We start from the raw sequence: 21,661 nt of genomic DNA on the forward strand, positions 1-21,661 counted from the left end.
GTTTTTATGTAATTCTCTCTGTTTGTACTGGCTCTGAGCAGCTTTTAGTTTCTTCTGCTCCAGGGTCCCATTCAAAATATCTGTTGCCTCCATTTGGCCATAAAAGCTGGGAAAATAATTCCTTCTCTGAACAGTTTTTCTCTAGTTCAGACACACCAGAGAGTCTCATCTTAATGACCATCATTCATTTGTCTTCAGTAGAAGGTAGAGCAAAATGGCCTTTAACAAGACCACTCACAGAAATTTCTTCTGCGACTTCCTGACTAGGGCATATGACATAATGCATTTGTACGTTAACCTGCAAATTGAACGGCTGCCATCATGTGCCTGTAAGCTGTTCAGACCCTACTTAAATAGTCCAACAGGAATGACTGTTATGTTTTTCAGGGGGAGTGTGGGGGAGGCCATTCTTAAGACATGGCTAAGAGGGACCCACATTCCCAGCCACCAAAGCTTCATAGGTTTGGCTGGAGCCCCTAAGCCTTGTGTTCTAGGCCTTTTCTTTCTTTCCTCTCTAGGAGGCTGACCTCTTAGGATCCTCTTCTCTGGGAGCTCCTTTAGCATTCATTTCTGTAGATTGCATCTTGCTTGCCTGAATGTCACATCTGAGAGCTTACTGTTCCCCCAAGACTACTTAGGCCAACCCGACACTGTCTTTTCTCCCACTCTATGGGTTTGCTCGGGAGGCTCCCTTGCGGCGTTAGCACTCAGCTTTCTAGAGAAGCAGTGTTAGCCGAACAGTTGAACTATGCTGAGTTTGACTGACAACAGCAAGAAGATGAAAAAATGAAGTTAAGTCTACATTCACTCCAGCCACTGTAGTCCTTTACCCAAGAAACCCAAGTTCCCCTCTCCTTAAATATAACCTGTGTTTTTCGTAAAATCCCATTTGCCTTAGAGTATCAGGATGCCAAGCAAAACAATTGTTTCTACCAGTGAAAATCAGATAGGAAGTATAATCTAAAAACCTAAGCCATTTTATCAGAAACTGGGGAATTAAACACTAAATCCTGTATATGTTTAAGCAATCTTGCCTTCCAGCTTATAAGAACATTCTTTTTAGGTTAACAACAACAAAAAACTGGAAAAAAACCATTTCCATTACAGTAAGAGTATCTTCTCCTTTAGAAACCCCCATTTTCTTCCTTCCTTGCTGATTGTTCCTGTTACAGTAACTGCTGCCTCTGCTGCATCCAGAGCTCATTAATCTGAGCTTTAGGAGATTTATATGTCCTCGCCTCATTGGCTGAGTGGATCTTCCCAGGACTAGCCCTCGAAGGCAGTAATACAAACCCCAAGATTTTACATAGCTCCAGAAATCAGATCAGAGAGGATCTCTAGGTCTAGATGAACTGTCTGCTGCCTGATCTGTTAGGTCACTCATCACCCACATGTTTTTATAAAAGGTCACCCAAAGAGAAATTGGTAACAAGGACTTAAAACAATGGCAAACAACCAACTGTGATACTGGCTTTAGTTCCTTCTGGCAGGCAGGAGTAAGAGTGTCGTTCATCAGCGTCTTAGATGGTTGTCTGTGGGTTGGATCTGCGGTGAGCCTGTGGGGCAGTGTCAGGTCGGAGCACTGTCAGCATCCCTTCCTCCACGCCTTCTGCTCTGTGGAAAAATTCATGTAGGGCTCTTGACGACAGAGATATCTGTCAGATACAGAATCTGCCTTTCACATCCAGGAACTTCGTGGGATTTCTTAGGTTGCCACTTGATAGTGCTAACTTATTTTGTTGTGTTTTTTGGTTTTTTAAGTGTTTGTATTTTATGTCAGCCTTCTCAGTGGAGGGAGGCATACAATATACACAGCCATAGTATAACTACATTAGCTGTCTGAGAACTTTCTTGAATGTGATGACAGGGCTTGCAGATTCATTGTGCTTCCAGAACATTCTAAGTGAAAAGGGTTAATTACATGTCATTCTTATAAGAGTAAATCAATGGAAATGATTAGCATGCTTTGATATATATGAAGACTAAGATTGATTCATAGTACAAGTCCTAATTTCTATTTTAGTAGAAAAAATGGCTTATTCTTCACTGTAGAAGCACCTGTCATTGTCTACACAGAATAATTTGAAATTGAAGATGTAATAAAAGCTTAGCCAACAAAGAAGAAAGATACTTTCTCTCTCTCTCCCCTTTTTTTTTTTTTTTTTAAAGGCAGAGTTACCGAGAGAGGTGGGGAGAGAGAGAGAGAGTTGCCATCCGTTGGTTCACTCCCCAGATGGTTGCAAGGGCTAGAGCTGGGCCAGATGATGAAAACCAGATGCTTCTTCCAAGTCTCCCACATGGGTGCAGGGGTCCAAGCACTTGGGCTATCCTCCACAGTTTTCCCAGGCATATCAGCAGGCATCTGGATCAGAAGTGGAACAGCCAGGATTTGAACCAGTGTCCATATGGGGTGCCAGCCCTGCAGGCAGAGGCTTAACCTACTACACCACAGCACCGGACCCCAAGACAAATGCTTTCTTTCTTTTTTTTTTTTTTTAATTTGACAAGTAGAGAGAGAGAGAGACAGAGAGAAAGGTCTTCCTTCCGTTGGTTCACTCCCCAAACGGCCGCCATGGCAGGCGCTGTGCTGATCCGAAGCCAGGAGTCAGGTGCTTCTTCCTAGTCTACCATGCGGTGCAGGGGCCCAAGCACTTGGGCCATCTTCCACTGCTTTTCCAGGCCACAGCAGAGAGCTGGACTGAAGAGGAGCAACCGGGACTAGAACCCAGCACCCTAATGGGATTGCTGGCACCGCAGGCAGAGGATAAACCAAGTGAGCCACAGCACCGGCCCCCAAATACTTTCAAGTGAAGTCCCACATTGCAGGAAAACCAAAGATAGCAAATAAATATGATTTAATTGTCAGAAAGTTGGTCCTCAGCCTAGGTAGAAATTGACTTATTGCTTAGTAAAATCATAGGAAAGAAGGCATGTAGCAGGCTAGTTTGATTATCACTGTGCCACTTTTCTATTCCAAAGAGGAAAATGGAATGTTCATCCCTGGAGAGACTGTCAAGAATGGTTCTCCCGGGTGGGCGGTATAGGCTGAGGCTGCTCTGGCCACAGGAAGCTAGAGAGACTAAATGGTCTCCTAAACTATCATTTCATTTGGTTACATGCCAGCTCAGCTCCTTGCATCAAAATCTCAAAGTTAACTTGCTTCTCTAAATCAGTCTCAACAGTCAATATAGTATTCTTATTACAAAGTAAGTGAAAGAGGAGAGGGCAGTCACGGGGGCTGACTTTTGAGAGGTGGGGTGGGGGTGGGGGAGCTAACATGTTTAGAGTTTACTTAATCATAATTATCACCATTGGTTCTTACCTTTAGAGGAAATGGGACTTCCTGAGGTCTCAGGGCTCGAAGACCTCGGAATGGAAATTAGCACTCGGGTATAGCCAAGGCCTCACAGCCCTCAGAGACAAAGCAGTTCCATCCCATGAGTGTTCATTGAGCACCTGTTTGGCCCTGAGGTCCTAAGGATATAACTGGGACTAGGATAGTAGAAGAGTCTCAGATAAGGAAATTTTAGGGAATCCTCCAAAGCAATTGGTTTTTAAAAATGTGTGTGTTTGGGGCTGGTGTGGAGCAAGCTAATCTGTTATCAGAGCCAGTTGACTGCTGACTGCTCTCCTTCTGCTCCAGCCCCCTGCTGATGTGCCTAGGAAGGCAGCAGAGGATGGTCCAAGAACCTGGCCCCTGCTACCTCTGTGGGAGACCCAGATGAAGTTCTGGATTCCTGGCTTCGGCCTGGACCAGCCCCAGCCATTGTGGCCACTTGGGGAGTGAACCAGTGAATGGATTCATATTCTCTCTCTCTCTCTCTCTCTGTTTCAAATAAATAGATGAATAGGTAGCACTGTTCCTTGTGTGCACAGCGCTGTCCTGAATCCGTTCCATTTCTCCCTCAGTGCCTCCCTACAGGGTTTGGCACACAGTGGGCTCTTACATGCCACAGGCCCTTGGCATTGGAGGGTGTGGAACTCATCCTCAATCACTTGCAAGTATCTGGTGTGCCACAATTTATACTTTTCCTGGGCTGTGAATTTGAATTCACAAATGCTGAGAGGCTGATCATAGTACAAAGCCAGTGAGTACACATAGCTTCTCATATTCTTGAACATTTATGTGTAAGTAAATATATATATGCATACTACTAAGTAATACTAAGTAATTTTTTTGCAGAGGTGGTAGGATTTGTTTTTTTGTTTTTATTACTTTTTTAAAGCTGTATTTATTTATTTGGAAGGCAGAAGCAGAGAGAGAGAGAGAGAGAGAGAAGTGTTCCATCCACTGGTTCACTCCCCAAATGGCCGCAACAGCTGGAGCTGTGCCAATCTGAAGCCAGGAGCTAGGAGCTTCTTCCAGGTCTCCCACGTGTCTGCAGGGGCCCAAGGACTTCCACTGCTTTCCCAGGCCATAGCAGAGAGCTGGATCAAAAATGGCGTAGCCCGGACTCAAACCAGTGCCCATATGGAATGCCAGCATTGCAGGTGGCAGCTTTACCAGCTACACCACAGTGCCAGACCCCATGAGTAATTCTTGAGAAATGATTAAAATTTTGACTTTGCTTGACAAAAGGCTGCACGTAAAGAGAAATAAGTCTTTAGGTAATGTTGATAAAACAGTCATTGACAGTTGGGATAACTCTCATTGAAAATCAGGTATAGGGGCCTGTTGTGCCCAATTGGAGAGTGAGCCAATGGATGGAAGACCCCTCTCTCTCTCTCTCTCTCTCTCTTTCTGCCTCTCCTTCTCTCTCTGTGTAACTCTGACTTTCAAATAAATAAATAAATCTTTAAAAAGAAGGAAAAAGAAAATCAGGTCTAAAGGTGCATGTGTGGGGAAAATGCCAGGAATTTTCCTGAATTCTAGATTTCCAAGTTTCAGGATTCTCAAAGGACTTCAAGTGTATACTAAAGATACACCATACTTTTCTTGATGACTCCCCCATCCCAATGGGGCATACCTCCACATTAAAGGCCTATGTTTTCTCCAGTGCTGCGCAACCAGAGCAGCACAACAGAATCACCTGGGAAACATTTCTTTTAAAATATTTGTTTATTTATTCAAAAGGAAGAGTGACAGAGAGAGAGAGAGAGGGAGAGGGGAAGGATCTTCTATCCCCTGATTCATTCCCAATACCTGCAGTAGCCAGAGCCTGGAACGCCATCTAGGTCACCCACATGGGTGGCAGGAGCCCAAATACTTGGGCCATCTTCTGCTGCCTTCCCAGGGACATTAGCAGGGACCTGTATCTGAAGGGGAGCATCTGGGACTCAAACCGGTGCTCCGAGTTGGGATGCTGGTGTCACAGCAGTGGCTTAACGTGCTGTACCTCAGTTCCATGACACCCCGCCTCCCAGGAACATTTAAAAACACGTTATAGGAAGGCCCATTCTAGACCCAGTAGAAAGAGAATCTGCAGAATTGGTATTCACTTGAGAAAGTATACGCTCTAAGTCTGTGTATGGGATTCTGTCGGGGAAGGCCTCCTTTCAGCGAGTTCACCCCACCCAGTCCCTGCACGCACACCTTGTCACACTGTGCTGGTTGACAAAGCAGTGGCCTCTAGTGACTCCTTAATGCCTTACAAAGCAGTGCTGGTAACTCCTGGTGGTTCAGACTTCACTACTCATTTGGTGGATTATTGGACCTTGTTTCTTGTCTTCTTTCTTTTGAATGTCCTTGAGGATTTTGTTGTTTGTTAACACCTCGAAGAAGAAAAAAGTAAATACACTCGAATCAACTTGAGTTATTTGCTTGAGTTCTTTTTTAAAAAGCAAAGAGATAGGAAGGTAAAGGTTATCTATGGCAAAAAAAAAAAATTAAGTGTAAAACACAGACTGATTTTGTTGTTGTGTTCTTTTACAGTGTTTAAACTTGCTGTTTGCATCTATAAAATGCTTCCCTTCTTACTCTTCTCCATGTGTTACCAGCATGCTGGAGGCTGCGCGGGGACTTGCTCCCCATCCTCAGCCCCTCCTTTTATCCTCACAGAGACCCATGAGAAAGCCAGGAACTAGCCTGTGTTCCAATATTTATACATTAAAGTATTTGCTCTGGGGAGGCTTGCGGGTTTGTAAACTGAAGAAAATTAACAGAACAAATGTTGAGATTTAGAGAAGTGTCCCACAGAGTATCAGTGATGTCACTCCTAGAACACAAGGTTAGCCGGCCAGCAGAGGCCAGGAGGCAGTTTTCTATCGTTTTATGTTTTTTTCTAGCTTCCAGTTTTAAAAGATTCTGTCCCTACGACCTCAGATGTAGTGAATCATGGAATCCAAACAAGTATGAGCTGGAGCTAAAGAGCCTTTTGTGTAGTCAGCTGAATTATTTTCTTAAATTGCATCCCCTGACTCCAGCTACAAAGCTGAGACATCTGATTTGAAAAATGTGTTTATAAATGGAAATGATAAAAATGAGTCCTTTTCTAATGCTGTTTTCTTTTCTTTCTTTTTTTGTTTTTGTTTTTGTTTTTGTCTCCTCTCTCTAGCATGAAAGACTTTCTAGGTAAGATCTCACTCTGTTTCGTATGCATGCTTAGTAGTTGTGAAGGAATGCATGTCTACTTCAATTTAGCTTTATTTAGCTTTATGTAATATTTAGTAATGTTCCTCACGTCCTCTGCTTCCTTTTCATTTCCACCGCCAGCACGATAATTCAGACTTTTCTTATCTCCTGCCCAAAGTAGTGGAATAGCTTTTCCACTCTGCCTCCAGATCCTCTTCTTGCCATTTTTTGTGTTTCCTAAAGCACCAGTGTACCAGGCTAAGTGCTAGGAAAACAGCATGAGTATGGCATTGCCCTCATCTGCAGTTAGCTTACAAACCGCTGGGGAGACAAATCATCTCAACAGAGTGCAGCAAGCGCTGGTCAGAGCGTGAACAGAGTAGGAGCACAGAGAAAAGGCTAGCCTCCTCTGCTGGGTCAGGGAAGGCTTCGTTGCAAAGTAGAAGCCGGAATTGAGATTGAGGTTCAGTATTGTCATTTAATAGCAGGCCCAACACTGCACCTTGTACCTAGATGGTGCTCAGGAATAGTTTTATGGGTGAACTAAAGACCTGTTTTGCAACTGTTGAAAATTTATAAAGGATTTAGAGTCTGGCAGATGACCTTCTGTAATTTTTCACCTAGTATGTATCCGTACAGAACCAATCTTCCTGAAGAAGAAAATACATTTTTAAATAAAAATTTTAGATAAAATTTTAAAATAAAAATTTTTCATTGCTCCTCTGCTGGAAAAATTAAGACAAGATGGGGGAAGAGTTAGTTATGGGATAGGATAGGACAAATGAGTGCCCTCATAATTTGGTAATAGAGCTGGTTCTGCCTTACTAATATATTCTAAGCCATGTGTATATTCTTCCTCTGCTTGTCCTCTCACTAGGCATCATCTAAGGATAAATTATTTACTTTTTTTTTTTAAAGATTTTTATTTGTTTATTTGAGAGGTAGAGTTACAGACAGAGCGAGAGACAGAGAGGTCTTCCTTCTGCTGGTTCACTCTCCAGATGGCCGCAAAGGCCGGAGCTGCGCCATTCTGAAGCCAGGAGCCAGGTGCTTCTTCCTGGCTTCCCACGCGGGTACAGAGGCCTAAGGACTTGGGCCATCTTCTACTGCTTTCCCAGGCCACAGCAGAGAGCTGGATTAGAAGAGGGGCAGCCAGGACTAGAACCGGAGTCCATATGGGATGCCGACACCGCAGGCAGAGGATTAACCCTACTGTGCCATGGCGCTGGCCCCAAATTATTTACTTCTTTAAAAAAAAAAAAAAAAGATTTATTTATTTGTAAGGCAGAGTTACAGAGAGAGAGAGGTCTTCCATCCTCTGGTTCACCCCCCAGATGGCTGCAACTGCTGGAGCTGGGCCAATCTGAAGCCAGGATCCAGGAGCTTCTTCCGGCTCTCCCGTGGGATTGCAGGGAGCCATCTTCCACTGCTTTCCTAGATGCATTAGCAGGGAGCTGGATTGGAAGTGGAGTAGCGCCACAGATGGCAGCTACACCACAGTGCTGGCCCCAAATTATTTACTTCTAACATAACAGAAAGTTTTGCAAAATTGGCAGAGAATGATATTTTGCTGTTGTTAATCTTATGTTAAGTTATAATGGCCATTTGTGAAAGATTTTCCCTATAAACACCAAACTGCATTGTAAAACTACAGTGATCCCAGCAGTGAGGTGCTATATCAGGAATAAAGAATAGAGGCCATTGTTGTGGTGTAGCAGGTGAAGCTGCTACCTGCAATGCCAGCACCCCATGTGAGCACGCTTCAAGCTCCGACTGCCCCACTTCTGATCCAACTCCCTGGCAGATGGCCTGGGGAAAAGAAGCAAAAGATAGCCAAAGTGTTTGAGCCCCTGCTACTCATGTGGGAGACCCAGAGGAAGCTCCTGGCTTTGGCCTGGCCCAGCCCTGGCCATTGCAGCCATCTGGGGAGTAAATGAGCAGATAGAACCTCTCCCTCTCCCTCTCCCTCTCCCTCTCCCTCTCCCTCTCCCTCTCCCTCTCCCTCTCCCTCTCCCTCTCCCTCTCCCTCTCTCCCTCCCTCTCCCTCTCCCCCTCTCCCTCCCCTCCCCCTCCCCCTCCCCCTCTCCCCCTCTCCCTGTTCCTCCCTCCCTCCTCCTCTCCCTCCCCTTCTCTCTCTGTAACTCTTTCAAATAACTAAAATATTTAAATAAATCGATAACTGAAATAAAATAGATGGGACTCAATCCATATCTCTACTAAGTCCTGTTTATTTTTATTTTATTTTATTATTTTTTTATTTTTTGACAGGCAGAGTGAACAGTGAGAGAGACAGAGAGAAAGGTCTTCCTTTGTCGTTGGTTCACCCTCCAATGGTCGCCGCGGCCGGCGCACCGCGCTGATCCAAAGCCAGGAGCCAGGTGCTTCTCCTGGTCTCCCATGGGGTGCAGGGCCCAAGCACTGGGGCCATCCTCCACTGCACTCCCTGGCCACAGCAGAGAGCTGGCTTAGAAGAGGAGCAACCGGGACAGAATCCGGCACCCTGACCAGGACTAGAACCCAGTGTGCCGGCGCTGCTAGGCAGAGGATTAGCCTGTTGAGCCACAGCACCGGCCCTAAGTCCTGTTTAGAAGGTGGCTTTCATCCACATGGCGTCAGACTCACTCAGTAAATGATCATTGGCACAATTGACTATATATTTGAGAAAATGTATCCCTTCCTCAAGCCATATAAAAAATAAAATAAAAACAAGAACAGACTTCAGATGGGTTACTATTTTAAAAGAAAAGGGCTTTACCACAAAAGTAGTTTACAGTCTTGACATAGGGAAGATCTTTCCATGGATGAAACTATCTAGGTAAAAATTGTCAATGTTATAAAATTTAAAATCTTTATTAGTAAAATGAACTAAAAACAGAGACAAAAAGCAAAGAAGAAAAAATATTTGCAGCCAGTTTCAGACAATTCTAAAAGCCTGCTGTGTGGAAAGCTCTCCAAAAATAACAAGAAAAAGATGATTATTATACTGGGCAAAGGCTATGCCTAAGCAGTTCAGAAACAAAGAAAGATAAATAACCAAAGATATTGAACCTCTGTGATGATTTTAAAATAGTAAACTACAATAAGACACTATATTTCTACAATTGGGTTGGAAAGGATGAAGCATTTCTAGAGGGTAATATGGCAATACATATTTCAGCATTTAAAATATACTTAGTTCTTGACTAAACAGTTACACTTGTGACATTTGTTATCAGAAAGCAATTGAGGAAACGCAGTAAGTTTATAGGCAATGTGTTTATGGTAGCTAAAAAATTCAAAACAATGTGTATCAGTGGATGATTGAATTATTATATATATATATATTTTTTTTTGGATTTTTGTCAGGCAGAGTGGACAGTGAGAGAGAGACAGAGAGAAAGGTCTTCCTTTTGCTGTTGGTTCACCCTCCAATGGCCGCCGCGGTAGGTGCGCTGCTGCCGGCACACCGCACTGATCCGATGGCAGGAGCCAGGTGCTTCTCCTGGTCTCCCATGGGGTGCAGGGCCCAAGGACTTGGGCCATCCTCCACTGCACTCCCTGGCCACAGCAGAGAGCTGGCCTGGAAGAGGGGCAACCGGGACAGGATCAGTGCCCCGACCGGGACTAGAACCCGGTGTGCCGGCGCCACAAGGCGGAGGATTAGCCTAGTGAGCCGCGGCGCCGGCCATGGATGATTAAATTATATAACCATACGCTGGAAGGCTGTGCATTTTCTTTAATGAAGCAAATTTATTTTTACTTTAATGATACAATGCTCACAATCATAGTGAAATGCATAGGGAAGAAGAAGAGTTAAACAATATATGTATTATATAATTTTATTTATAGATACATATATTTTAATATGTATTTGACATCCTGCAAGAATATAAACTGTTAACAGAGGTTGTTTCTTGGGCAGGATTATGGAATGACTCTCACTTTCTTTTTTCTTCTTCTTCTTTTTTTTTTTTTTTTTTGATTGATTGATTTATTTGAGAGGCAGAGGCAGAGAGAGAGAGGTCTTCCATCTGCTGGTTCACTCCTCAAATGGCCACAACGGCTGGAGCTGAGCCGATCCAAAGCCAGGAGCCAGGAGCTTCTTCCAGGTCTTCATGTGGGTGCAAGGGCCCAAAGACTTGGGCCATCTTCCACTGCTTTCCCAGTCCATAGCAGAGAGCTGGATCGGAAGTGGAGCAGCCGGGACTTGAACCCGAGCCCATATGGGAGGCCCGCACTGCAGGTGGCAGCTTTACCCGCTACACCACAGCACCGGCTCCAACTCTCACTTTATAATTTAGACACATATATTGCTGAATTTCTTTTATAAGCATATATTGCTTTTATAATCTGGAAAGTCAATAAAGAAATTCAGCAAAAACAAAAGAAGAGTGTTGTGAAGAACGTGGGGCATAGCATCTCTAAGAGAAAGTGGCCGTTCCTCGGGAGTTCACTGCTCTGCCTCTCCCCCTTGTATGTCATCCTTATTACTCCTCGACCTCTTCTGCTGCTTGTGCAGCTCTCCCCACCCCCCACGCCCCAGCTTGGGCAGTAGCTGTCACAGGCCAGAGACAAGAGGTGCAAGTTCCACAGCTGTGACTTCAGACCATCTCAGCTGGAGGATGTAGGATTCCATGGCCTAACCCTAGCAACTTTATGCTTTCTAGTCTGGAGACCAGTGTTAAGATCAAGATGGTAGTTGTACACTGACATAGGGCATCATCGAGCTTACCAGTGCTGTAAATAAAACTGCCTACAACTCTAAGAGCACAAAGATGCTAGAAGAGGTAGAAATCTTGATCACAGGCCTGTGTCTTGATATGGAATATGGATAAGAGGGTAGGAAGCCAGCTGGTGGCATCGTAGTGGTACTCTGAGATGTTTGCAATCTCACAAGCCTGTAGTACACTGGAAAACCATCCATACCCAGGCTTGGTTGCCATTCTGCCCTCCATTCAACCTCCAGCTCAGATCTGCAAGGCCACATGTTTCTGATTGATTAGTAGTTCATTGTAGTCATCTCCCCAGAGCCATTGAGGTCCAGGAAACTTTTGCTTTTAAAAGCACAGTCTGGAGGGAAGCTGCTCAACCCCAAACTAATTTGAAAAGCACTAAGATCTAAGTCAGCACATGAGTCCAAACCACCAATTTTTCATGTAAACTCCATTCTTGGCAAATGACAACCTGCCTCTCAGTGTGTGCAGTGTAGCCAGAGATCCCACAATGCTGGCTGAGAAAGTGGAAGAGGAATGTTGTGCATTGTTTCTGGCCAGGGCTCACAAACACTTCTTAGAAAAGGCACAAACTGCCCGTAAGTATCACCTTCCCCCCACTGCCATGTTCTCAAAACCAATTTCTGCCTTTAACATTATCTCCCACAGGTTGGAATCTGGAGGTAGTAGTAACCCTACAGCCAGCGATTCATATGGTGACCGGGCCTCAGCCAGAGCGCGACGGGAGGCCCGGGAGGCCCGTCTAGCCACCCTCACCAGCCGTGTGGAAGAGGACAGCAACAGGGACTATAAAAAAGTAGGGTCTTTCTTCAGTCTTCCTGTTCCTAGAGTACAACATATAAACCTCTCAGCCTTTTCTCCAGTGAGAAAAAATGAGTGTAGTTCTGAATAAGCAGGAGAAAGTCTCTTAAGTAACAGTGGATTCCTTGCAGCCTTCTTCGTTGACTTCACCTCTCCAGAGGCAAAACAGCTAAACAGAGACCCCACTGTACATTGTCTCATTCCATAAATATGTGCCTGGAATCATCCAACTTAGGGGCATGTGGAAAAAGTAAGAAATTAAGGAATTATAAGAAGGGTGGAACTTATAGTGCTGTCTGTTTTGGGCCCACAAGTCATTTGATTGACAGTTTTTGTTTTTGTTTTTTTTTTAGCAAGTGTGTTCTTTTAATAAAGTCCTGTGAATATCAATTAAATACTTTTTAGAGTTAATGAAAGTCATATATATCATCATATATCATTTATATATATATACATATATATATCATCATCATCTGGGTTTGGAGAGGGTTTAAATCGCTTTTTTTCTTAAGTTTTATTTTATATATTTGAAAGAGTTTCAGAGAGAGGTAGAGACAGAGAGAGAGAGAGGGAGGTCTTCCATCCACTGGTTTACTCCCCAAATGGCTGCAACTGCCAGAGCTGAACCGATCCAAAGCCAGGAGCTTCTTCCCAGTCTCCCACGTGGGTACAGGGGCCCAAGGACTTGGGCTGTCCTCTGCTGCTTTCCCAGCTCATTAGCAGAGAGCTGGATCAGAAGGGGAGCAGCCAGGACTTGAGCCAGCACCTCTATGGGATACAAGTGCTACAGGCCCAGCTACTGCGTCACAGCACCAGCCCCTAAATCGCTTTATAATTCATTTCCTTTGGTTCCTGCAGAAGAGTACCTAGCTCCAGAAATACATGTGAATACCTTTCCTTTCAGATGCTTGAGATACCAGGAAAAAATACTTTTGTTAAGAAAATGTTTGTTGGGTCCAGAGCTGTGACATAGAGGGTAAAGCCACCACCTGCAGTGGCAGCATCCCATATGGGTGCTGGTTCAAGTCCTAGCTGTTCCACTTCCAATCCAGTTCTCTGCTATGGCTTGGGAAAGCAGTAGAAGATGGCCCAAGTCCTTTGGCCCCTGCACAGGGTTGGGAAACCCAGAAGAAGCTCCTGGTTCCTGGCTTCAGATTGGTGCTGCTCTGGCCAACTAGGGAGTAAACCAGGGGATGGAAGACTTTCTCTCTCTCTCTCTCTCTCTCTTTCTCTCTCTCTGCCTTTCCTTCTCTCTCTGTGTAACTCTGACTTTCAAATAAATAAATAAATCTTTTAAAAAATAAAAAGAAAATGTTTTGCTAACCAGGACTTGACTAAGATACACACCCTAGGCTAGTTCCAAAAAATTAGTTCTCTTTTGTATGGAGAGCCACACTTTGAGGCATTGCAAATCCCCATCGGAGAAAATGAAATGGCTATTTTCCCCCAGAGGTTAGCAGTATGGAAGTGGGAGCGTCATTCTCCTGTGGTCAACACCTGGACTTCACCACGTCCAAGAAGCAGGAGACCAGTTGGTGCAGTGGAATCTGCTCCCCAGACCTCCTGGGCATCCTCGTGTGTGTGACTTCTAGCTCTGGGAGCCCCACCCTGTAGGCGACCTGATTCTCTTCTGCCCTCCCCTAGCTCTACGAGAGTGCCCTGACTGAAAACCAAAAACTGAAGTCAAAGCTTCAGGAGGCTCAGCTGGAACTGGCAGACGTAAAATCCAAGCTGGAGAAGATGGCCCAGGTAAGGGAGGAAGGAAGTCAAAGGTGGGGAGGCAGGGATTTAAGAAGGAGGCAAACTGGACGGGGGTCCCAGGGCTGGCAAGCGAGACAGAGTCACGATCCAGCCCCTTCAGGGCCATGACAGAAGCCTCTGAGGTTCTGATTTGATTGTAGAATTCAGTCTGTAACATAAAATTGAAAGCTGATGGCTCAGTAAACAACTCCTGATGATCAGAATGCTAGTAATTAAAGCTACAGACCATCCCTGACTCAGTTCTTAGTAGAAAAATATAGACCAGCCCTACAAAGTCAGACAGACCTCGGTGGTGTCTCCTGTCTCGTTCAGTTGATCTGCACGTCGCCTCTTGGAGAGGGACGAGCAAGACCCTCCAGACCTAGTGTGGCAACGCAGCAAGTTAGACCTGGACAAGTAAGTGGTTTGCTTGGGTCACGCAGCAAATCAGGGACAAGGGTGATGCTGGAAGCTGGGGTTAAGTCCCACAGCGAAGATTCTACCCCGTGAGGATATGTCGTCTCTCCAAGCCGCCACCCTCCCTTGCCCTAGGAGGCAGGAACATTTACAGCAGAAAAGAGGGGGTAAACCCTTTCTTCGCAGCACCAGGCCTTATTTAATTAGAGATGCTGTGGAGGGTTCCGGAGGTGAAAACCTCATCTCCAGAGACAAGCCCGGAACTAACAGCGGAAGCAAGCACTGTCTTGGTATTGCTCTCCTGGAATGCCTGGGGACTGAGAATTTTTGGGGGGAGGGATAGGGGACTGAACGCTCAACTGCATGACTCTTTACCGGGAGGGCATGAAATGCAAACCACAGGTGGCTGGTCCTTCCAGCAACATGATATAATCCAAAGCAAAGACTAAGACGCTGGGGTTTTAACGCATCATATGTGGGGCTTTCGGGGGGCAAGGATAGTTCAGTACCCTGTGGCTCCACCCCAGGCAGAGCCCCGGAAGGTGGAGTAGTAGCTCCATGGGAAGATGGGACATGAACTGTGTGTAAATAAAGGTCTGGAGCAGAAAAAAAAAAAAAAAAAAACCCACAGAGAACATCCTGTGAACCTCTTGCTGCCACCCCTCTGGAATGGGAGGAGCAAGAGGGTCCCAGCACATACACGGAAGACAGCACTGCAGAACCACATGGGACCCCAGGAAGATAGCCAAGACACCACACTTTCTGGAGCAGGACTTGGCCAGGCCCCAGATGGATGATCTGTCCCGGGACTGCCTGTCAGTGTGGAAGAGGCATGCCCTCTGCTCGGCTGTGTAGCCACACGTGGTTCTTACGGGGATTTGACACTACTGCATCACAGAACAGCTGAGGGTGAAGGGATTTGGTGGAACAAGGAAAGTAGATCTCCAAATCTGAAAGAGCGAGAACCCACAGTGGTAGCCCTGCCACAAGGCAGGGCACGCCCCTTTCTCCCCCGATCCCTGAGCCGGCAAAAGGCAGAGTGTGTTGCAGCAGACCCTTGGAAAACGTGAGGGCTGACTCCTGTTCCGTGCGGGGCGAGCGTGGGTATTGGTTAATAAATCCAGACCGTATGCTGGTTCTCATCGGTTAATATGGAGCTGTTTTGTGGGAAAGTAGGGAGCGGCCGTGTGAAGAACCCAGTGTCGCCTGCCCCACTGCGTCCTCTGCTTAGCTTATTTCTCCACCTTCTAGAGTTCTCAGTTTTGCCGGCACCTGTGCTTACTGACAGCAAGCAGCCCAGCAAGCTGCTGACATTGACCTGTGCAGAAGGCACGGAAAATAAAATCTGTCTTTCCCAGTCGCTGGGGAAAAGCACTTGCTCTCCAGCCAACTGCTTTGCTGGGTGTGTCAGAATATACTTAGTTTTGCCAAATACAAAGTTACTGAAATTCAGAAGCAGCAGTGGTGTGACAAAGCAAGTCTCTGTTTACCAAAAATGGAGCTGTTTGGTAGGACGGCGGCGGGAGGGCCCGTGAGCCTTGCACACTGTGTACAGACTGACCACAGGGTCACACAGTGCCCTCCCTTTTAACTCTAAGGGGCTTAGAATTTAAAACAACTAGAAGCCTAATTATTTGTATATGGAGACCCTGAAAATACTGCCCCATCAGTGCCTCCCCAGTTTCCCGGGGCGAGAGGGCCTTGGGAGAGTGTAAGTACGCATCAGGGTCTCCTTCTGATGGTTTTCTTTTCCTTTGGCTCCGTGGTGGGTGCAGTGCAAAGGCAGACTGCCATGACCTTGGTGCAAACAGAAGGCGAAGGCCCAGGCCAGGAGTCAGGATTCTGAGTTCCACTGTTAGTTCTGCCTAGTCCTTGGTTTTTGGGGAAAAAAAACTAAACCTTCACAAGAGGACCAGCATAATTTCTGTATTTCTGAATGTTGTCTGTGCATGGCACAAACAAAAATGATCACAAAGTCCTCCCAGCGCTGTCGTGCTAAAATAATGCTAAAACCAAAAGGGGCTGAAGAGCTCATTTCCTTTGTGCTGTTGAAGACAAGGTCATCATCTGAGGTTATTCTGCCTTTTAGCTGTGGTGGCCAAATCTGCTTAATCTCTTTGAAACTTTATATTGAAAGTCAAAGGTGATCTAAAATAATTCTAAATCTTTTATTCAAGTAAAATCTCACCTTATCTAAAGGTGTAAAACAGATTAAAGTGGAAGTGCTCTGTTCAAAGCAAGGCAGATGCTGCCAGTGGGTTCCTAAGTAGCCCTGGAAGCTTACCCACCGCGCAAACCCCTGCTCTAGATGGAAGACGGTCTCAGCTCCCCAAACAGGAAGAATGGGGGAAACGGGGGTCGTTTAAAAGAGTACTGTGGGGCTTAGACATTCAAGCTCAGGGGTTCCCAGCCTTGTAAAGAGAAAAGCCATATCTATGTCCTCTGGGTTGTGCTATTACTCAGAGGAGAGAAGAGGTGGGAGAAGTGGCAGTACAAGAAGGCAATTGACATTGAAGGGGGCACGGCAGCGGTGGGGGAATGCATGTGAGTAATGTCTTTGTGCTTGGGAGTATTTTAAGTTTCAGGGATCACTACTACTGCCACCCCTCGCCGGCGGGCGGGGGGGCGGTGCTGCACCGAGGCGATGACGTCCAGCTTAGCAGTCTCTCAGGATCTGTTTGCTGGGGATTCCAGCCATGATGGAAGCCCAGAGCCACGCCGTCTGCTGGCTGCTGAGCGACCTCAGTAACGACTGTCTTCCTTCTGTTTGTCCCAGCAGAAGCAGGAGAAGACTTCTGACCGATCCTCCATGCTGGAGATGGAGAAGCGGGTAAGTGCATGTTTCTCATCCCATTTCATCTCTTTCTCTAACTTTGTAGTGCATGCCAACGGAAAAAAGCTCATTTCAGAAGGCGGGGGTCCTGCCACATTCCACTCCCAGCTCGATGCTGAATTCTTTTTGTCTGACTCTGAGCAGTTATCTGATAGTTCTTTTGGCTTCCTCGGAAAGTTAGTGCTTTCCACGTACTCCAGTGTTAGGGCGGGAGGACGCTTGAACAGGCCGTCTCATACCTCGTGCTGCCTGTAGGCAGCACTGCCCACATGCACACGACCGTGTCGCATTTTGGCTTCCTGTGAGCCATCACACACTCAGGTCTAAGGACACTGCCCTTCCCTCACCTTGGACAGAAAGGAAGCTTTCAGCAGGAACCCCTGTCCTGGACTTAGGACTTGCGACAGGAGCCGGTACGACCTTGGCTCCCTCTGCTGAGGGGGCCACTCGTGGCTCAGTTGCTGACCTCCCAGCTGCACTCAGAATGTTTTTCTAGGATTTGACCTTCCTAAATCGGGAAAAGTTAATTAGATTTATTGATGAACCTAGCTTTGACTTGACTCTAGGGATAGTCTATGTTCCTGTCTCTCCTGTTATTGTCTATTTCATTTGGAAAGCAGCTAAGTTTTGTATTTTATTCCCTTGGCCTGTACCCAAACCTCCTTGGTATCTCATCTGATCAAGGACTCCTCATTGGGTTCTGGCTAAATTAAGTTAGTTGCTGGGAGAGAGGAATGGAGAGGAAGGGGAGAAATTACAGGGAGGATGATATTTCTTTGTAGCCCATTGCTGTCTCCTCACCATCTGTTCCCCATCAGGAGAGAAGCAATTTCCTAGAAATTTAGGGGGAGCACTAGTGAAGATAATGATGCTTGGCTAATAAAGAGCGAATGTTCTGGTCACTTGCAGTCATCAGAAGTTCTGTGCAGTCTTCCACTTGCAGAGATTAACTCTAAGTGCTGTGCTCTGGTCACCTACCAGTGAGCTGCTTCTTCATACACCTTCTGACCTTTTGCTAGGAGACTTAGATGAGGCGGCTGCTCAGTGAAGCAGCTCTGCCCCGGGAGTGGCAGGGTCACGTATGCTCCTGTCTCCCCAGGACTTGTCTGAGTCAGTAGCTCCCACCTTTTGACCAGGAAGCTGCTGGTCACATGGAACCTGGAAGGCAGTATTTCAATTGCCCTCAACAGTCTCGTTGTCTCTCAACAGGAGAGGCGAGCCTTGGAGCGGAAAATGTCGGAGATGGAAGAGGAGATGAAGGTATGAGGGGGTTTCCTTCTTTTGCCGTGCCTCTCGTCTGGATGCCCGCCGAGGATGGGCCCAGTTCTGGTACAGACCTAGCTCTCTCAAGAAGAGGAGGGAGCTGCTCGCCTGAGCCGTTTCTTAGGCTCTCATAGTTCATACTGTATCTACTGTAGCCACCTCAAAGGTTCCTAGGAACAAGTTCTGCCTTGGGTTTGGGGGAGACCTCGGACAGGCTAGAGACAAAAATGAGTTGAACTTCTAAGGTTCTCCAAGCAGTGGGTTCACCTCCATGAGGCTGGATGAAAGGCTGGAGGCTGCTCTCCCTGGTGCCCCTCCCTCACCCGGCCCTTGGCTGGCAGGAACACAGATTGAGTCATTCTGCAGTAGAATAAAAATGTGTTCACATATTGATTTCCTGCCCCAGTTCATTTCCTTTGCAGTGTTTAGGAGTGCTAGGCACGCTCCCGCTGGAGTAAGCTCATGCCACCGAGAGCACTCCAGGCCTCGCCACTCGCTCCCCTCCCCTCCGCCACCCCTTGGCCTGCAGTGACTGGCACCTCATTAGCCACTCCAGTGGACAGCCACCATCCTGGCAGTCCCAAAGGAGGCAGTCCCCTGCTCTGGAAGGGGGGCTAGAGCTTCTGGTATGGCAGAGCTGCTCGGGGTGTTCACCTGGACTGCTGTGGGAGCGTCCGATCCCTGCGGTGCGTGCCACGTGCCTGTAACCTCAGCTCTTGTTCAGCTTTGTCCCTTCCCCCAGGGACCTTACTCTACGGGCTCTGTCACGCCAGGCATTCATCTGGTTTCCTCAGCTAGGAGCAGGAAGCACTGGGACAGCGTCAGCATCAGGCAGAGCCCCATATCTCTGTGAGCAAACATCCCTAGTGCACAGTTGGAGCCATGTAATGTTTCCTTGGCCTAAAAAGATTGGTTATTTACCAAAAAATAACTTCTTCAGGACCCAGCAAGGTCATAGTTTACATGAGATCCCCTGCTAGCAATCCCGTGACTCCTCATAATTCCAGAATCAGGAGAAATGCCAAGCTTGCCTTGCGTCCTCTGCTCAGCAACCCATGCTGTAACTAACACGTTCAAGCAGCACCTGCTGATATCAGACACTGTCAGTCTTCTCATTGAGAAGAAGTAACGAAGGGTGACCTCACACCCTTAAAACTCTCCGTCTTCTGGTTTTTCTCTCCTACTTAGAGCAGTGTGTTAGTGGAGCTAAACACAGCCCCTGGTTGCACCAGGCCTCCTGCACTTTGAAATCCCCTGAGTTTGACCATCTGTGGGCTGCTGTGACGCAGCTGTCAGTGGCGCTCATTCAGAAGTGGCCTAACAGCCAGTCAAGAGCAGGTAACTGAGGCCAAAGCTGGTGCCGCCCCGTGAGTTCCCGGAAGCCAAAGACAGCCTGTACCTACCATTCTCAGAACTCTGTGTCACATCCGTGCAGGTCACAAGCCCCACGAAGCAGCGAATGTGGGGAAATGGAGGTCCTTTGTCGTTTCTGTTCCAGTTCTAAACCGAAGAGCACAGAAGCCCTCCAGTGGTTCTAGTTGGAGTCAGTCCTGTGGGCTGAGACACATGTCTGTGTTTCTCTCGCCGTGTTAGGCTGTGATTTCCTAAACCAGGTTGTGAGTTCTCTTCTCAGTAGAGATTCTAATACATGAAAGCGTTTGCTCTCCCAGCCATAAGCCATTTGCCAGCAACTTTAAAATCAATCGTTTAAATTATCAAGTGGAGCTTGATAGATCATGACTGTTTAGCCCATAAACCAATAGGTAAGCTATTTTGAAACTGACTTTTTTTAGTTAAAAAACTCCATCCTTTCTACCTGTAGTTATTCTCCATTACTGATTACAGTCAAATGAAGAAAATCAAATACCAGGTTTGCAAATCATCCAGCTCCCCCTGGAGGACTAATGGGAGGAGCACCAGAGCCTGCCCAGCCACACCCATTCTGCCCAGATGTTTGTGTCTGAACCTTCTTTGAAGGTTCAAATATACAGACATATATATATATATATATATATATACACATATACTTCATATATATATATATATATATACACATATACTTCAGATATACAGACATAAAAATGAGCAAAATTGTGCGGCTGGCCCTAAAGGAGCCTAAGAAAATGCTGGCTCAGCTCTCCAGCTCTTCATCCAGACTGCTGTGCGTGGTGACCAACATCTCCAGAGTGACTGGTGTCACCGTCTCGGTGTAGGTAACCGACCGTCTTGTTGAATTCTGAGACCCAGTAGGGTTTGGGTCCAGTTGGTCTCCACGCCTGTTGTGTGTTCAGTTTATAAAGATGCTCAAACTTCCTGGAGCAGTGAGTAGGAAGCGGTTTGGGTGTTGACCTACAGTGAACCCTTGAAGACACAGCAGGTACTCAGAGGCAGAAGGTGACTTTAGTGCCTGTTTTCCAACTCCAAGCACAAAGGCCAGGTGAGATGGGAGCTATGAGATGGGCACACCCAGGTGTATGTGGGGCTCTGTAAGATGGGTTGGGCCATCCTAGCCCCTGCTGGGAAAGGTAAGTCTTTATGAATTCTCCCCAGGAGAACACCCAGACCCTGGATTGCAGTAGGATTATGTGCCAGCTTCCACCAGGTGTGCATGTCTGTGTGCGCTGTGCTGGGCCTGCACTTGGTCTGGGATGTGCCCACATCAGACTTGGTTTTTTTCCGACTGCACCCTCCATTCAGCATCAGCCTCCTTGCCAGACCTCCTCTCCTTCCTCTCCCAGGCCCTGCATGTGGGGGGCCCAGCAGCCCATCCATCCCCTTCTGGTTGATCCTGGACTTTTCATTTTGCTTACTCTAGAAATACCACCAGCCAACCCTGCCCTTCAGCCCTGTTGCCCGCTGTGTGCCAGGCCCTGCTCTCCTATCTTCTTGCCATGCCTTGGTTTCAATACTGCTTCCTATAGAATATTGCACCAGATTGTTTCCTGCCTCTCTCGTGCTGATAACGTCCACATTCAATCTGCTTGAACTCACATGTTAGATGAGTCACTTTCATAGTTCATGTCTTTGATAGTTTTCCCTGGGGGGCAAGGACCACTTTATGTAACGACAATGACTGTGCTGAAAGCCTTGGTCCAATATCAACGCCAGAGAAGACTGGAGTCAGGGACTTTCCATCAGTTCTTAAACTTGCTCCTTGCCCACCTCGTTAAGCCTTTCCGTGTGCTACGCCCCCATCTCTCCTCTGCCCTCTCCGTGGCCGAGCTGCTTCTGTGGACGAGGAGGGCGTGTGCACGGCCTGTCTCTGCTTGTGGGCCTTTTCACTGTTTCTTCCCCACTCCATTCTGGCTTTCATTTCCTTGCTTCTTCACCCCCAAACTATAAATTCACTAATATTTCCTATCTGTCCTTTTCATTATGTGGGTA

General features: G+C 46.7%; 1 protein-coding gene across 7 annotated transcripts in view; it reads left to right on the plus strand.

The window, feature by feature from the left end:
• Positions 1–21,661, plus strand: part of PPP1R12B (protein phosphatase 1 regulatory subunit 12B) — a 218,667-nt gene that overhangs the window by 183,733 nt on the left and 13,273 nt on the right. For 5 of the 7 annotated variants that reach the window (XM_062211596.1, XM_062211598.1, XM_062211601.1 and 2 more), the window contains 5 exons: positions 6,495–6,511; positions 11,872–12,019; positions 13,669–13,773; positions 16,958–17,011; positions 18,224–18,274. In XM_062211596.1, the coding sequence (XP_062067580.1) occupies positions 6,495–6,511; positions 11,872–12,019; positions 13,669–13,773; positions 16,958–17,011; positions 18,224–18,274 (375 nt within the window). Of the gene's footprint in view, positions 1–6,494; positions 6,512–11,871; positions 12,020–13,668; positions 13,774–16,957; positions 17,012–18,223; positions 18,275–21,661 lie in introns of those variants that run through there. The other 2 variants (XM_062211597.1, XM_062211602.1) reach the window with 2 other exon arrangements.

Source organism: Lepus europaeus, chromosome 14 (assembly GCF_033115175.1).
Source record: "Lepus europaeus isolate LE1 chromosome 14, mLepTim1.pri, whole genome shotgun sequence".
Lineage (NCBI taxonomy): Eukaryota > Metazoa > Chordata > Mammalia > Lagomorpha > Leporidae > Lepus > Lepus europaeus.